This window comes from Hyperolius riggenbachi, chromosome 2, assembly GCF_040937935.1.
Source record: "Hyperolius riggenbachi isolate aHypRig1 chromosome 2, aHypRig1.pri, whole genome shotgun sequence".
Lineage (NCBI taxonomy): Eukaryota > Metazoa > Chordata > Amphibia > Anura > Hyperoliidae > Hyperolius > Hyperolius riggenbachi.
The window spans coordinates 71,647,548-71,660,883 of NC_090647.1; the positions used below are offsets into that span (position 1 = coordinate 71,647,548).

The following is a 13,336-nucleotide window of genomic DNA, read 5'->3' on the forward strand; positions in this document are numbered from 1 at the left end:
CTTCTCCCTTACAAGTCATAGGTAGCTACAGGTGCCCCTTAGTATTAGGTAGTCAGAGGTACCCTCAGTATTAAGTTGCCCCTCGACTAAAGGAGATCTCATCAGTGGAATGCTGAGAGCTGGACAAGTAACCTCATTTATGCTCTGCTTGGAACTCTGCATAGGGAAAGAGAGGGAGGCACTCGGGGAGGGGAGCGAGGTGCCTTTCTATCTGGCACCAGTAAGCACGTGCCTATAGTGCCGTATGGTAAACCCAGCCCTGCTGTGCAGTCACTTTTTAGCCATATATAGTTAGATTGTATGAGATTACTATTGTAAATTAGCTTTGTTCTCAGTCAACCATCCAATTTGAGACTAAAATCTCACCTTTTCCATCTGGAATCTCCACAGTTTTGACGCCCACAATCCGCTTATAGTATGGGAAAGAGTATTTATTGTTATTGGGGGAGACGACATTTACGCACCAGCAGACCCACGATTGGAAGAATGGGTCATTTGCATTCTCTATAGTCAACCGAACCATAAGGAGCTCACCGAGAGCTTTCTCCACACGAATTTCATGCACTGCCACCTGAAAAGATAAGAAGAAGCACTGTGGGCAAGGAAACCAGTCTACAGGCACGGTCAGGGCCCTTTTACACGCTTTGCGTTACTTTAAAGTCAATGAACCATGCCCCACTTCCTACAATGCAACAAACATGCTCCAGCTCAGGGCTTCCCAAGCCTGTCCTCAAGTACCACCAACAGTGCATGTTTGGTGGCAGTCTACAGAGGTAGATAATCAGCTCTGCTCATGGCTGGATTTGAGGCAAGGCTATAAAGGCCATGGCCTAGGGCACCAGAAAGCAAGGGGTGGGCAGCGGGCTGGCGCACTCATGCAGTTAAACTGCCAAACATGAAGCAGTCACAAACCCAGTCCGTGGCCATCCCGCTTCCATGGGGTGAGCAGTGGAGCACTGGTCCTGTCCTCCGCCCCCCCCCCCCCCAATCCTGTGCTCCCCGAAACACAGGACAAGGGAAGTACACAGGATTGGAGGAGGGAGCACAGGACCAGTGAACAAACAGGGCAGAGCGAGCACACAGAATGGGTGGTGCACAGGTTGTTGGGGGGGGGGGGGCGGAAAAAGTGTTCAAATCCGGCCCTGGCTTTGCTGAGACACCAATTACCCCACCTGTGAATATCTGACTTCCTGGCAAGTAACCTTTGGTGGTGGTACGCAAGGACAGCTTTGGCAACCCCCGCTCCAGCTGACAAGTCAATGGTAATGTGAACATTTTTCACGGTGGGGAGGTGCTGATGGGGATTTCCAGCTGATGCATTTCCTGTCAGGCACTGCAGGTGACTGAAAGGGTGTATGCTTGACTGAACGGCGAGGCTGTTTGGGTGTGGCGAGGCTGTTTGGGTGTGAGCCCTTCGAATTCACCACCCGTCACATGTAACAAAGGGTGTGCAACAGTGTGAGATTGTGCTGTGGTCATTTTGCTGTGTGGAGATCGCACTGCAGAGTAAAAGGACCCTCAATGATAACATGTTTTGGCTGATTTCTTAGGTACAAGAAAACAAAATTTAAAAAAAAAAAAAAAAAAAAGCCACCCAGGATTCTAGTTTATGGTTGCACATTTGAATCTTGACCAGTCACTTTAAAGCTCATTGTAAGTTTAATTTTCATGGTAGAAAGTTAGAATTCCCAAGCATTTAGTTAGCTCCAGCATTAGCTCTTTGAAAGGTACTCTGAATTGAAAATAAACTTTTGAGATAAATTGTATGTGTAGTACTGTACAGCTAAGAAATAGAATATTATTAGCACAGATAGAAGTCTCATTGTTTTTCGGTACATTGTTATCTATGCAAAATAGGTTCTCTGAGCTCTCAGACCCAACTTGGGTCAGCTACAGTGCTGTTTTCTAAAGCACCCATCTCAACCTGTCTCGTCAATTGTTAAAGGGAAGGTCCAAGCAAAAAAAAAAAAATGAGTTTAACTTACCTGGGGCTTCTACCAGCCCCATGTAGCCATCCTGTGCCCTTGTAGTCACTCACTGCTGCTCCAGTCCCCCGCTGGCAGCTTTCTGATCTCGGAGGTCAGGGCCACATTGCATACATTTTTACGCATTCCAGCTAGTGCAGGAACAAAAATTTACGCGTTGCACCACTAACGCGTAAAAATGTATGCGTTAATGTTCCTGCACTAGCGGGAATGTGTAAAAATGTACGCAATTCGGCCCTGACCTCCGAGGTCAGAAAGCTGCCAGCGGGGGACTGGAGCAGCAGTGAGTGACTACGAGGGCACAGGATGGCTGCATGGGGCTGGTAGAAGCCCCAGGTAAGTGAAACTCATTTTTTTTTTTTTTGCTTGGACCTTCCCTTTAAAGGTTTTACTAACCCAAGTATGTATGCCCTTTTCTCATTGCTTCAAACACAATAGAGGAATGATAGCTAAGAGTTGCGCACCCTCTTCTACATTGTGCCCTGAGGCTGGAGCCTCTCTTGCCTCTGCCCGGCCCTATGGAGGCAGACATTTACATTTTAAACACAACCTGGTGCCTGGTAGACCTGCCGATCCTATGCCTCGAATACTTTTAGTCATAGACCCTGAACGAGTATGCAGCAGATCAGATGTTTTTGACATTAGCTGCATGCTGGTTTCAAGTGTGTGATCTAGATGCGACTGACGCATGGAAGGGCTGCCAGGCAAGTGGTAATGTTTAAAAAGGAAATTAATATGGCAGCCTCTATATACCTCTTGCTTCAAGTACTCCTGAACAGTGTTTTAATGATTTTAATCATGTTGTACTTGTGGTGCTGTTTCACAGCACCATTACTGTTCAAGGATACCTGAAGTGACATGAGACAGACATGTGTATGTACAGTGCCAAGCACACAAATAACTATGCTGTGTTATTTTTCCTTCTCTGCCTGAAAAAGTTAAATATTAGGTATGTAAGTGGCTGACCCAGTCCTGACAGACAGGAAGTGACTACAGTGTGACCCTTATTGATAACACATTCCCCTTTTTAATCTTTCTTGCTCTCAGAAGCCATTTTCTGCTTGGAAAGTGTTTTATAGTTGGAGTTTCTTATCAGAGAGGGTCACACTGTAGTCACTTCCTGTGACTGAGGCGGAGTCAGCCACTTACATACCTGATATTTAACCCTTTCAGACAGAAGAAAAAAAAAAAAAAAAAAAAAAAAAAAAAAAAAGGGAACACAGCATAATTGTGTGCTAGGCACTGTACATACACATGTCTATCTCATCATGTCACTTCGGGTATCCTTTCAGCACCCCTTGTGGTCTACGCTGAACAGTGAGGAGGGTGCTGTGACGTGTCATAGCTGGTGATCGTAATCTACCAATTCAATTGTATACATTTTTGCAATTACATGCATATGTAGTTACAATGGACATTTTGTATAATCCATTCATAATTTAGTGTAATTTTTGCATAATTGTGCCAAATTTAGCTGTTACGAGCAAAGCCCCTATACATGCCATTGTCACCAACATTTTACACAGACGTAGTTTGAGAAAAAAAAAGATTTTAAAAAATGTAAGGAAAAATAATATTTTTAAAAACTCAGAAAGAAAACCCAATTTTTTTACTTTGCATATTTAAAAATCGAAATTGCGGTTCCTGGTTGTGTTTACTTACAAAATAAATTCAGTTTTTCCCCCAAATTTCGCATGACAGTTTCGCATTGTACTTGCAAATTGATGCAAAATTACGATTATGTGAAATTCGAGCTCATCACTAGGGATGATCAATGATATGCAAATTCAATTTAAACCTGGGTGGGACTTGATGGGTCTATTTTCAAGCTGCATATATTTGCACACAAATTCACGTTCATTTGCATAAAATCAGAAATATTTGCATGTCATAGATCATCCCTACTGATCACTGGACACAGAACCACCAGGAAAGGATCAGATTAGACCCTTCTCGGTAGTCTTGGTCCAATTTTCCGCCAGCTGCATCTTTGGGTCTCCTCAGAAGGCTTGGGACTCCAAGTTCTACTGAAGTTAAGCGGCTCTATACTGAGCATAGTAGTATACTGTACAGTGAGAAGCTAGTCATCTTTTGGCTCACAGACTACTTACGACCACTTTAGAGGAGACCTAAAGGCTTCTTCAACATTGAAGAGAACCCGAGTTGCATGAATAGGCTGTACTTATACTTACCTGGGGAATCCCCTCCAGCCTCAATGTCCATGTGCTCCCTTGCCATCTTCTACGTTGTCTATGACTGCTGGTAATCTGGCCAGCTGCGCAGCGTTCCCCATCGTGCAGCCGGGAGCTTTCAGTGCCTGCCCAGTAGAACACAGACCTCATGGAGCTGGAGAAAGCCACAGGTAAGTATAAATACAGCCTATTCATTACTCTCAGGTACCCTTTAACCCATTCGCGTTCCGTCGTTTTCACTTGAGAAATGTTCACTTTCCATTCATTAGCCTATAACTTTATCACTACTTATCACAATGAACTGATCTATATCTTGTTTTTTCCGCCACCAATTAGGCTTTCTTTGGGGGGTACATTTTGATAAGAGCCACTTTACTGTAAATGCATTTTAACAGGAAGAATAAGAAAAAAAAAATTATTATTTCTCAGTTTTCAGCCATTATAGTTTTAAAATAATACATGCCTCCATAAATTAAAACTCACGTATTGTATTTGCCCATATGTCCCGGTTATTACACCATTAAAATTATGTCCCTATCACAATTTATGGCAACAATATTTTATTTGGAAATAAAGGTGCATTTTTTCCGGTTTGCATCTATCACTATTTACAAGTTTAATATAAAAAAAAAAAAAAAAATTATATAGAAATATCATCTTTACATTGATATTTAAAAAGTTTAGACCCTTAGGTAAATATTTACATGTTTTTTTTTTAATTGTAATGTTTTTTTTTTTTTTAGATTAAACATTTTATTTGGGTAGTTTTGGGAGGGTGGGATGTAAACAATAGGTTTATAATGTAAATGTGTGATTTTTATTTATTTTTTACTTTTAGTTGTAGTATTACTTTTTGGCCACAAGATGGCGGCCATGAGTTTGTTTACATGACGTCACTCTAAGCTTAACATACGCTTAGAGCGACGCATGGGGGAAGTAACAGCCAGAAAAGGCCCAGCCTCCGAGAGAAGCTGTCGCTTTTTCAGCGGGGGAGAGGAATCAGTGATCGGGCACCATAGCCAGATTCACTGATTGCCTGGCTAACGAACCGCGGGTCGGAAGCGCGCGTGCGTGATCGGCCGTGGGAGCGCGCACGGTTCCTGGACGTAGTTTCTACGTCCAGGAACCAAAATAGGTTAAAGTCAATGTGTTGCAATCCAATTTTTTTTTTATTTTTTTATTAATTTTTAATTAAGGATACAGGTTTGATATCCTTTAGTACTAAAAGTGCTTTTAGGATGATGGCCAAAAAGGTAGATCATTGGTATATTTTTTAGTAGTGATCAGCATGAATTTCAGGGGTGCACCTGCAGTCATAAACCAGGGACAGAACGTTGGAGGAGGTCGATGCAGATTGCGGCCACAGGCAAGACTAATAGATCAGGAATATCCCGGATACTCACATACGGGGTGGGCATGTATCTCCTTCGTTCAGCCAGCTTGTACTTCTTGCTTTCTCTCGCATCACCAACCAGGACAATGGAGAGTTTATCACATATGCTGGCAATAGAACGTCCTCCAGGTATTTCCACCTTGTAGATCAATGTGGCTGTATGTATGCCCCTAAGAGGGGAGCCTATGAGAAATAATTAATATGCATGCCAAATGATAGCTGAAACATTCTGGATTTCATTTTCAATGCACATGAAATACAGCTAGACATGGAACCGGACGATGCAACTTACTGACCACTGTGACCAGCCCTAAAAACTAGCATTTCACTGACCCATCTTCTTAAAGTGTACCCATGGTCATGAGGCGGAGGGGGGGGGGGGGGGAATAGATGAGACACAGAGACATGCTCCCTGCTACAGGACATTCTTCACAGTCCCCCCTGCACCGTTCTCTGCCACCCTCCCCCGGTGCTGCACCCACCAAAATCTCCGACAATGATTGTTGCCATTTTAGGGAATGGGAGGAGAGGGATTCCCTGTTCAAAAATGCCCATTAGGGGTGTTCCAGCAGCAGGGATTGTGGCTACCCGATCCACACAGCCCCCTGGATACGGTAGCATAGGTTTTTTTTTTTCTCTTTAACTTAATGTCCCCACCTCAGGTTTAATTTAACTAACCTGAAGTGAGAGGGATATAGAGCTCCCCATATTTATTTCCTTTTTATTAATACCAGTTGCCTGGCTGTCCTGCTAAAATTCCACTTTTGAAAAAACCCAATACTTTGTTTCTACTGTTTTGCAAGTTTCAATGTCAAACTTCGGCTTGATTATTTTGCAAAAAACAGTCACACTCTATGGTGCTTCTAACAGAAAATTAGCATATGGGAGTACCACCGTTTAATGCCAGTCAAGACTCTAGCTTATTAGGCTTGGTTCATCCATAAGAGGGCTTCCAGTCTACCTGCATGAAATAAAGGTGGGGGTGGATAACAAAATCGTAAACAATGAAGATAGTTTTCAGCTGGGTGGGAAGTGAAGCAGAAAACTTGTAAATGATAAGCGTCGTAAAACAGGAAATACCAATAAAAACGCTATTTACTTGATAAACCTTTTCATTATTCAATAGATGGGAAATACAGCAGATGGGTGTGGCAGTGAATTCACAGTATGCAAATCTCTTCATGGCCAAAAATTGAAGAGGAATACCTCAATGCATGTCAAATAAAACCCATAGCCTACTTCCATTTTATCGATGATAATTTTAATTATCTGTTCCACAAGTGAGGAGGATGTTCAATTCCAGAGGGATTGCAATGCCTTCCATCCCACAATCAAACTGAAACGTACCTACTCTGGACACCACCATATACATCAGGGAAAACAACCTACAAACGTCTATGTACCTCAAACCAACAGACCGTCCCACATACCTCAGGTATGAAAGTTTCCACCCCAAGCACATTAAGAACTCAATTTACAGCCAAGCTATAAAAAGGTAAAACCGGGCTTGTTCTGACAGGGTGGACAGAGAAACACCTGGATCACCTTAAAGAGAACCCGAGGCGAGTTCTAACAATGCTAACAGCACACAGAGGCTTGGTCTGCAGATACTGCCCAGCCTCTGTTGCTATCCCAATCCCCCCTTCCCTCTGCTATGCCCCATAATCATCAGCCAAGCTGTGCCGGCTGTTTACTTCTGTAAGTGTCTCGGCTGCTCCCCCGCCTCCTCCATAGCTCCGGTCCCTTCTCTCCAATTAGCGGGAAGGGACGCAGGCAGGGACCAGAGCAGCGAGACTGACAGAGGTAAACAGCTGGCTGCGACACACTGCGTGTCGACAGCTCGGCTGATGATTTATGGGGCATAGCAGAGCGAAGGGGGAACTTGGGGGGGGGGGGGGGGGGGGTTGGGATAGCAACAGAGGCTGGGCAGTATATGCAGACCCAGCCTCTGTGTGCTGTTAGCATTGTTAGAACCCCACCTCAAGTTCTCTTTAAAGAGAACCCGAGGCGGGGTTCTTACAACTCAGTTTGCACACAGAGGCTGGGTCTGCCTATAGAGCCCAGCCTCTGTTGCCATTTAGCTTCCTCCAAAGCCCCCCCTGCGCGCTGCGAGACCCCATTAATCACAGCCGCGCTGTCGACACGCAGCGTGTCGCAGCGCGCTGTGTTTACCTCACTAATGCCAGTCTCGCCGCTCCCCCACCTCCTGAACCGCTCCAGTCCCCGCCCACGTCTCTTCCTTCGCCGCTGATTGGAGGGAAGGGACGCAGGTGGGGACTGGAGCGATTCAGGAGGCGGGGGAGAGCAGAGACTGACAGTAGTGAGGTAAACACAGCCGCGTAGCGCGCCTGTGATTTATGGGGTCTCGCAGCGCACAGGGGGGCTTTGGGGGAAGTTAAATAGCAACCGAGGCTGGGCTCTATAGGCAGACCCAGCCTCTGTATGGGGATTGCGTTGTAAGAACCCCGCCTCGGATTCTCTTTAAGAGCATTTTCATTATCCACTTGAAGACCAGATGTTTATACCCCCCTAGTGACCAGACTTTATTTTTAATTTACAGTTCACCACTTTAATGGTTTATTACTCGGTCATACAACTTAGCACCCAAATGAATGTTACCTCCTTTTCTTCTCACAAATAGAGCTTTCTTTTGGTGGGATTTGATTGCTGTTGTAATTGTTAGTTTTTTTGTTTTGATATAAAAAAACCCGGTGGAACAGCCACTAGGTCCCATGGTCTACGATGTTTCAAAAAAAACGAGGTTTTATAATGAGATTACTGAAATTGTACCACTGGAACGCGGAATTCCGCCAGAATGTAACGGTAACGGTACTCAACGATGCCCCGATCCCTCATCACGGCTCAGTTTCATTTTCACTGACTTGCAAGTCGACATCCACTGCGCCCTGGCCACACCTGTCCTCGTTCATGCTTCCATCGGCCAACGGGCGTCTTGCGCAGGCGCAGTACGAAAAGACCTCTACTGCGCCTGCGCAGGAGACTCCCGGCTACATGAGCAAGGACATGCGCGACCAGGCCCGGGTAGGTGCAGTGGGCGGCAACAGAGGGACATGACACTGGATAGTTGTGTACCAGCATGGGCACAGGGTGGCTGCAGGGGGCTGGTAGAAGCCCCAGGTAAGTGAATTTTTTTTGCCAGGCAACTGGCTAGATAGATAAATGGCAGCCTCCTTATCCTTCTCACTTCAGTTGTCCTTTAACCACTCTGCAACCACCTAATGGAGATGGAGAATTGCGACCACAGAGTGGCTCCCCCAGGACTGCCTAATGCAGAATTCCATCATCTCGCAGATCTTCCACAGCGCTGTAGAAGTGACAGCCTTGTCACTTAACTGTCCCTCATAAGCACATAATCAAATCCCTGCCATAGTCCTATGCCTTGCAGGCGTAGAGACAATAACCGATCACTCTCTAGGAAAAATTTAGAGGAAGGTTGGGGGGGGGAAGGGGGGGGGAGGAATTAAAGGATTATGTTAAAAAAAAAAAATTTAAATTAAAAAACAAAAACAAAAGTAAGGATCGCAGGAGCAATCAGAGACCAAAAGCAAGCCCTACAAGTGACAAGAAAAGTCAAGATTAATTTGTGTACTAAGTTGTATAGCCTTGCAGCGAGCTGCTAAAGCTGCACAGTGCTGAATTGTAAATAATCACCTGGTTACTCGATGGGGTGTAAGCCTGTGGTCCTGAAGTGGTTAAAGCGGACCCAAACCAAACATTTTTTTTAATTTAAAAATATCTAGTTGCACCACTCTGACATATACAAAGATAAATAAACACTCCTTTAAACCTATGAGCATTTCAGTGCATGCTTTTCACCCTTCTCTTTTCATAGCTAGGGTTATACGGGTGGCAGCCATTAGCAATTCCTCCTTTGCTACTCCACCAGTTTGCCGGATTTTGTCCTGGCAATATGAAAGGAAGGGAGGGGTTCCTCCAATAAATGTAAAATATTTTACATTAGTCATCATGCAGCTGAAAAAAGGCTGCGATTTATTATTATAATTTAGAAAATAGATTTTACTTCTGAAATTTTGTATTTTTAATTTGGGTCCACTTTAAATATAAAAACCCCTCAAATGATTAGACATTAGGAATAGCCTTTCTCTCTAGCAGACAGGAGCACCATTCAGGTCTCTTTTCCACAGACACTTGATAGGCAGCGAAGTGCCTCTCAAACTCTCACAACTGCATGCTGCTGCCTAGCAACTGCTCACTGCTACCTGCCAACTGCTTGCTGAGCACACACACAGTTCAACTGCCCGTGGAAAAGAGACCTAAGGCCCCTTTTCCTCAGGCAGTTGATTGGAAGTGAAAAGACAATCAAACTCTCAACTGCTCGCTGCTGCTTGGTAACTGCTCATTGAGCATGCAGTTCAGCCGTCTGTCTGTGCCCAATTTGTTTACTTACCTCAGGAAAGGAATGCCACTGAATCTTCCATTCCAGCACTGAGACCCTTGCAAGCCTGGAGCCCACTCCACTGAGCAGGTGCAGACAGCTAACTCCTGTGCTCTGGCATGGAGTCAATCAGGTTCAGGTTTTCCTGCCGAGCCCTAGCATGCTACTGCGCAGGCGGGAGCTATACTGCGCTTGTGTTATATGAGAGCATGGCAACATACTTCCTGGAACAGAGCAATGGAGGGGCACAGGGCAAGTGTCTGGACAATCCAGAGGCTTCTCAGTTCCCCAGATAAGAACCTAACATTTTGACAAAAGGATCCCACACATTTAAACAAAACACCGGTACTTATCCATTAGCCGGGCGCATCCTCTAGGTGGCGACAAAACTCCACCAGAGTTACATCTTTCCCTACTATCCATGGCGGCCTGGAGGGGGAATAGTAATTAGCGCCACCTGCCGGATGCGCCCAGCTAACGGATAAGTACCAAAACATCCTTCTGCACAGTGGTGTAGCTAAGGAGCTATGGGCCCCAGTGTGAGGATGCCCCCCCCCCCCCCCCCAGCACTCTATACAGAACAGTTGATACGACACACCAAAACCTGGCAAGAACAACCATATGGTCATAGGTGCAAGAAGGGGATGGGGAACAGCTTGTTAATGAATGTCATGCAAAGGATCTATAGAAGTGATGATTACAAGCACAGGACCAATAAAAAGCTAATACTGCAGTTGAGGGAAGGTCCCTCAGTGGCAAGGGCCCCAATGTGGTCGAGACCTCTGCAACCCCTATTGCTACACCACTGCTTCTACAAATGTCCTTACTATACAGCAAATCACATCTGCTACCTCACATAACCATGTTCATATCACAGGATCGATATGCCAGCACATGCACTCTACAGCAGACAACTTACTCTTCCTCAGAGCTTCCAATACAGAGCTCATCTTGCATCAATGACTTAGGCCTCGTCTTTGCCACGGGCAGTTGTTAGGCAGTGAAATGCCACTCAAAACTGCTTGCTGCTGCCTGGCAACTGCTTGCTGAGCACACAGTTCAACTGCCTGTGGAAAAGAGAACTTCATACACAGCTTGTCTATGATCAGGTGATTCTAATCAGGCAGAAAGTGAGAAGTTCAGGACCGGAGTACTTTGCACTGCATGGAATGGGTTTGTGTCAGTAATGACTAGTAGGTATGGTCAATGAAAGCCAAATAATTTCGAGTTGATGCAGAATTAATCAAATTTTGTATGGAAATTTATGCAACTTGAAAATTAACCAATCAGATCCTGCTGAGGTAAAATTTGATTGGTACATTTTCAAGCTGCATAAATTTGCATAATCCTGCATCAATGCAAAATTATTTGCATCACACTGACCATCCCAAATGACTAGTAGAAATGGTTAAGGAGATGCAAATCTTTAAAAGTTCATAAAAGTTTATGCTTACAATATTTGCATAATCCTGTATCAACTCAGAATTCTATGCATTTTACCGACCATCCCTATTGATGACTGATAGAAGGAATAGTCAATAACTGGCAAATAATTCCTAGTGAGAGCAGAAACGCTAGCATTGCGGAAAACGCAGCGAGAATGCACATAATGCAAGTCAATGGGCCACATGGAAAACCGCATATGTTTGCGTTCTGCATACATTGTTAAAAACACTGGTCTTGCTGCATATATTTTTCCAAAACGCATCTAAAACGCAAATAATGAAAGTCAGTGTTGACGCAGAGGTATTGCGTTTTAGTGCATTTTTATGCATTTTGTCTGCATTTTTTTATGCAGGTTTTTAAAAGTTGTTTGATGATGTATTTCCGCTTCCTGTTGACTTCCTAGTGATTTGCATAAAAAAGCATACAAAACACTTATGCAATTTATATATGCAAACTGCAAATGGATTATAATGCACACAAAACGCAAGAAAAATGCATTTGCGGGAAAAAACGCAAAAAAAAAAATCGCACAGAAAACACACTGAAACTGTACTAAAAATGCATAAATGCACATGCAGCAAAACGCTACCTTTCACACCGCCTAGTGTGTTCCAAGCCTGAGGACTCATTCACATCTAAAATCAAAAACTTGTTTTTTTTTGCCCCTTCTGGCGCTCCGCAGCGTGCTGCTTTTTTGGTAAAAGCGTTTTTCTAAGCTCTTTTCCAGAGTGGTTTTTGTAATTCACTCCCTGACACAAGTCAGGAAGTGAACTCTTTGACCCAGAAAAGAATAAATACAATGTATTAATTCTTAACGCGAATGCAATCGCTGCACAGTGCGATTTTGTGAGCGTTTTGTGTTTTTCCTATACCTTCCATTGAGGCGGAACCGCTTCAAAAACGGAACAGGCACCGATTTGCCGACCGCAAAGCGGGCACAATGCGCTGATATGAACCTTCTCAAAGAGATTGATTGTGCAAGCGTTTTGGGGGCGATTTTAAAAAATCGCCTGCGCTTTAAAAAAGGCCGAAAACACCTCTACTTGTGAACAAGCCCTGAATGCAGAATTTTGGGTGCTAGTCTGTTTAAGGGCTCTTCCACACTAAGACGTTGCATTTGATGCGACGTTAAGGTCGCACAACGTGTCCCTAACGCAATGCATGTTAGTTTTGAAGTTGGACGTTATATTGACCTGTGTTATGCGTCTCTTGGTGCGCCGTTTGTCGCATACTGATAGAACGAAAATGGCGCATGCGTCACATTTTAAAAAAAATCTAAAACATTACTGAGCATGTGCAAACAGTCCAACATACCTAATAACGCATATAACGCACAGCATGCAGCACTTTCTAAATATTGCTACATGTTACACACAACGCAGCGTGAACACTGTGAATGTCGCACATACTTTGTATTGCTGTGCGTTAGTCAGCGTTATTCCTTTTTACAACTTGCGACTTTAACGTCGCACTGTGAAAGCAGCCTTAGGCAGGTCAATATATTGTCCAACTTCAAAACTAACATGTGTTGCGTTAGGGGCACGTTGTGCGACCTTAACGTTGCATCAAATGCAACGTCTTAGGCCTCTTTTCCACGAACTGTTTCTAGGCAGTGAAATGCCTCTCAAACTCTCTCAACTGCTCACTGCTGCCTGGTAACTGCTTGTCGCTGCCTGGTAACTGCTCACTGCTGCCTGGCAACTGCTTGCTGAGCACATAGCTCAACAGTTCTTGGAAAAGAGGCCTAAGGCCTCTTTTCCACAAACTGTTGAGCTGTGTGCTCAGTAAGCAGTTACCAGGCAGAAGTAAGCAGTTATCATGCAGCAACAAGCAGTTACGAGGCAGCAGTCAGGGCCGGCCCGCCCATGAGGCGGGGTGAAACGTTTGCCTCAGGTGGCACTTC

At 44.5% G+C, this 13,336-nt stretch overlaps 1 protein-coding gene across 1 annotated transcript in view; it reads right to left on the reverse strand.

Moving 5' to 3' along the window:
- The window catches only part of LOC137544797 (hydroperoxide isomerase ALOXE3-like), a 49,715-nt gene extending 38,778 nt beyond the window's left edge, over window positions 1–10,937 (reverse strand). Inside the window, exons 1-3 of the mRNA XM_068265886.1 lie at window positions 10,907–10,937; window positions 5,581–5,753; window positions 367–571 (exon numbers count right to left, since the gene is read on the reverse strand). Of these exons, the coding sequence (XP_068121987.1) occupies window positions 367–571; window positions 5,581–5,753; window positions 10,907–10,937 (409 nt within the window). The remainder of the gene's footprint in view (window positions 1–366; window positions 572–5,580; window positions 5,754–10,906) is intronic.
- Window positions 10,938–13,336: the final 2,399 nt, after the last annotated feature.